Below are 3,657 nucleotides of genomic sequence, written 5' to 3' on the forward strand. Positions count from 1 at the left end.
ATTTCTTAATTCACCTCCAAGGCCATATAATCCCTCCTGAAGCCCCAAAATTCCCTGCTGGGGAGTAGTGGTGGTTGCTTTAGCACTTCTGGCACTGTCTGTTCACATCAGGAGAATTTATTTGCATGGAGGAGTGAAACAATACAACCAGACAATGAAATCTCAAGCAGTAAAATGTGTGAAATTCTCCACTGCTATTACATTTTATGATACTGTTTCCAGCATTTCTTCTCTGCTTGCGACTGCAATTGGTGGATTTGGAGCAGAGAGAGCTTCTCATTATCACAGCTCTTTATCAGCACAGGATGAGCAGCAGCAAGCAGTCAAATCGTTGCTGTATCCAAATGGCATCTCTGCATCCAGAGATGGGGGAGAGCCCACTCACTGGGGAATTGGTCTACCTAATGATGTGACTGCAAACTGGGCAATAGGCTACAGGTCCAGTTATCCCAAGTAGAAATCATTTATCTTAAAACTCGGTCTGAGTTAAAATACATCATCTTTTTTTTTTTTTTTTTTTTTTTTCTTGTTATCTGCTTCTTTCCCTGTCTCAGTTTTTCAACTGGTGGTGGGAGCGATTAGAAGAAATTTTTTTTGTGTCATTAAAGTATCTGGTAGAGAAAGACCTGGAAAGAATCATTAAATGCAGATGAGGGTATGAGGTGCTCTTCCTAAGTAGAATTACAAGGAAGTGTTCTCACTGGAGACAGTGTTCAGAGGTGGATGCTGGCAGGAGTTCAAGTGTCCACACTTGCTCTTATGGCCATGACTTCCCTGAAATCTCCTGCCCATGGTGGGAGTGCCAGAGGGTCCTTTCCTTGCAGGCTCCATTGAACTCCTGTAAGAGAGCATCTCTGGGACTGAGGAACGTGTTGTCCCTTCAGAAAGAGAGAAATTAAAGAGAGAGACCATTCTTTGGTGGTATTTGCTCTTCATTTCCTTGGCTGACCTGTAGAGGTTCCCAACAAAGCAATAGCATATAGGGTTGAGGCTGGAATTGGTGAGGCCAAGCCATTGGGCAAAAGGTCTGAGCTGCAGGATCCAAGGAGAAGGAGCTGCATCCTGCAAAGATGTAGGGATGTTGAAATCAATCCAAATGTCCATCAGGTAGACGGGCAGCCAGGAGATCGTGAACAGCAGGACCAGGGCCACCACCATCTGTGCTACCTTCTTGCGGATCTTCAGCCTGGAAGCTGGGAGGGATCGGTTCAGGGCAGTGCTCTCCTTCTGCTGGCTGCTGCGGCTCCACAGCCGGCGCACGGTGAGGAAGCAGATGACCATGTTGAAGAGGACGGGCAGGCAGTAGAGGGCACAGAAGAGCAGAAAGTTGTAGGCTTGCTTGAGCCTCTCCTGAGGCCAGATCTCCCTGCAGATGGGAAACACCAGAGGCAAGCCCTCCACCACCCCGATCTCATCCCGTTTGTTCATGAAGATGAGGGGCACGCATATCCCTGAGGAAAACAACCACACCACCAGGATGGTGCTGAGGATCCTTTTCTGGGTGAAGAAAGAGCGGGCGTTGAGCGGGTTGTGCACGCTGTAGTAGCGATTCACGCTGATGACGGTCAGGCTGAGGACACTGGCGGAGACAGAAACAGCCTGGATGAAGGGCACTGCCCGGCAGAGGAAGTCCCCGTACACCCAGGCTTTGTAGATGAGGTTGCCCACGGTGATGGGCATGCAGACACACACCACCATGAGGTCACACACCGCCAGGTTGATGAGGAGGCTGCGGGTGGCGCTCAGGCTGGACACCCGGCTCCGGCGTTTCCGGGTGAGCACCCTGATGGACATGATGTTGCCCACAAAGCCCACCACGAAGGACACCAGGTACATCACCGTCAGGCTGATGGTGACGGGCTCCTTCGCAAAGAGGAAGAGCATCTTCTCCAGCTCTTCCCAGCCCAGCTCCTGGCTCCCGTTCCAGAGCCCTCCTTGCGTTTGGTTCTCCTCCTGCCAGAGCTGCAGAGGGCCGAGGGGGGGCCGGGGGCCGGGAGGGGAGGAATTCATGGCTGAGCCCCCCCGGGCACCCCGGGCTAACAGGGCAGCGCCTGCTGCCGCCCAGCCCGGAGCGCTCTGGGCATCTTTAGCTGGGACGAGCCGCGTCTGTAAAAGAGGGTGCAGAGAGGCGGGGTGAGTGCGGTCTCCGGGCAATGTTTTCCCTCCTGGGGAAGGTGCCGGGTCCGAAATGGCTTCTCGGGAACTTAGTTGAGAGGCGGCCGGGAGCGGCGGGCGGTGCGGAACGGCTCGGTGGGCAGCGGCCCTGGAAGGGGCGGCGGAGCCGGCGGGGAACTCCGTGCCCCGTCAGAGGAGGGGCAGAAGGCACCTCCGGGGTAAGGGGATTCTTTGTGACAGGGAACGGGCAGCGGCACCCCCTGTACCCCGGGAGAGCGGGGGATCCGCCGTCACTCCCCTCCCTCCCGGGAAAGTTGCGCGCCCGCGGCTGAGCTGACGGTCCCTGTTCCCGAGCTGCCCCCAGGCCCGCGGCTCCCCCCTCCCGGTTACCCCGCGGTGCAGTGCGGTGGGGTGCGGTACGGTGCGGAGGCACTCACCGGGCGGCGGGCGGGCGGCGGGACGGGCTCCTCCCGCCGGCGGCTCCGGCTGCGGCTCCGCGCTCAGAGCGCAGCAGAGGCAGATTCCGCACACAGGCTCAGCCTCTGTCCTGACCCCCCCGGGCACACACACGCTGCACACACCCCCTGCGTGCCCACCCCCTCGGCAGCCCCCCCGTCCCTGCTCTCCCCCCCAGCGCACACGCATGCCTACAGACCCCCCTGCAGGCACCCCCGCGCTCTCTGTGCAGACTCCCGGAGCACAGACGGGGCTGCACGCACCTTGCCACAGGTGCCCCGCACACCCCTCTCTTGCACACTCACAGCCACCCTGCGCACGCACGTGCCACCCTCCCGCACGCGCTTTGCACACCCATACACATCCCTCTTGCCCTGCCCTGCAGGGGACACAGAAAACCGCTCCCCGAATCTCTCCCCTCCTCCGGGAGTGCTGGCGGGTCCGGTCCTGAACCGAGCCGAGCTGGGCCGAACCGAACCCCTCCCCGCTAGGGATGCCCGCCCGTGGTGCTGAAGGGACAGCTCGGCCTGGCCCGGCAGCTCCGGGCAGCTCCGGGAGCAGGCAGGGAAGGACCGGGCAGGGGACAGGCAATGCCGGGCACTTTTTGAGTGCCATAGTGCCATGATCGTTCTGATGATTTTCTTTCTCCTCCCCTGGCGGTTCTCTGGGATAGGCGGCAGCAAGGTAAGGAGGTATCAGGGGCTTCAGTGCCTACTTCCAGTCTCACAATGTCACCAGGAGCAGAAGGTGATCAGAGGGCTGAAGCAGCTCTGCTATGGAGAGAGGATGAGATAGTTGGGGTTGCTCAGCGTGAAGAACAGAAGGCTCCAGGGAAACCTTAGACCAGCTTTCTGGCACCTGAAGGGGCTACAGGAAAGATGGAGAAACTATCGCTACAGAAGCATGTAATGATAGGACAGGGGGAATGGTTTTAAGATGAAAGAGTGCAGATTTAGATGAGATATTAGGAAGAAATTATTTCCTGTGAGGGTGGTGAGACACTGGAACAGTATTCCCAGAGAAGTTGTGGATATCCCATCCGTGAAGGTATTCAAGGACAGGTTGGATGGGGCTTAGAGCAACCTG

The 3,657-nt window shown here is 57.5% G+C and overlaps 1 protein-coding gene across 1 annotated transcript; it reads right to left on the reverse strand.

Moving 5' to 3' along the window:
• Positions 1-681: 681 nt before the first annotated feature.
• Positions 682-3,194, reverse strand: LOC139804242 (orexin receptor type 2-like). Its single transcript, XM_071761253.1, has 2 exons — positions 2,835-3,194; positions 682-2,106 (listed from the first exon to the last, which is right to left on the reverse strand). The coding sequence occupies exons 1-2, from the start codon at positions 3,192-3,194 to the stop codon at positions 682-684; spliced, it is 1,785 nt and encodes a 594-aa protein (XP_071617354.1).
• Positions 3,195-3,657: the final 463 nt, after the last annotated feature.

Source organism: Heliangelus exortis, chromosome 17 (genome assembly GCF_036169615.1).
Source record: "Heliangelus exortis chromosome 17, bHelExo1.hap1, whole genome shotgun sequence".
Lineage (NCBI taxonomy): Eukaryota > Metazoa > Chordata > Aves > Apodiformes > Trochilidae > Heliangelus > Heliangelus exortis.